This window comes from Saprolegnia diclina (assembly GCF_000281045.1).
Source record: "Saprolegnia diclina VS20 unplaced genomic scaffold supercont1.222, whole genome shotgun sequence".
NCBI classification, from domain to species: Eukaryota; Oomycota; class Saprolegniomycetes; order Saprolegniales; family Saprolegniaceae; genus Saprolegnia; species Saprolegnia diclina.
The window spans coordinates 4,546-5,059 of NW_008246289.1; the positions used below are offsets into that span (position 1 = coordinate 4,546).

At 62.5% G+C, this 514-nt stretch overlaps 1 protein-coding gene across 1 annotated transcript; it reads left to right on the forward strand.

Annotated features, from left to right (window-relative positions):
- Window positions 1-95: 95 nt before the first annotated feature.
- SDRG_17235 (hypothetical protein) lies at window positions 96-421 on the forward strand (the record flags this gene model as incomplete). The annotated part of the gene is made up of 1 exon (XM_008623475.1): window positions 96-421. A coding segment is annotated over one exon (324 nt), but the record flags the coding sequence as incomplete, so codon positions are not given.
- Window positions 422-514: the final 93 nt, after the last annotated feature.

Sequence of the window (514 nt, forward strand, 5' to 3'; positions counted from 1 at the left end):
TGTGGACGCTTCTCACCGAGAGCGGTCCCCTTCTCGCCAATTTCGACGTCCCACTTGAGAACAGCTGCGTGTTGGCCGACATCTTTTGCCACTACTTGCAGCTCGAAGTGTACGCAGCGACGATCTCGGTGGGTGACCGCTGGCTCTACAACCGGCTGCCCGACCTCATCGTCGCCAAGGTCGCAACGTACCTCGGTCCCGTCGACCAAATGCGGCATCTGATCACGCACGTGCTCGACCCGGTCAACGACATGGCGCCGGGCGTCGTCACGCTACTCGAACAAGGCCACGCGGATGCGGCCGAGTGCTTCATTCCTGGGATAGTACAACACCTTGGCAGAGGCGAAATCACCTCGGTCGACGCCGTGTACAGTGCCTTGGTGCTGGCTGCCATGCAAGACAACGACAACGAGTTGTGGCGCCACACGCTCACGCGATGCGCTGAAGTCATCTCGCTCGGCGTCGCGCCCGCTGTCGCCCGTTTTGCTGAGCGCTGGCCGCAGCTCGCGACGGC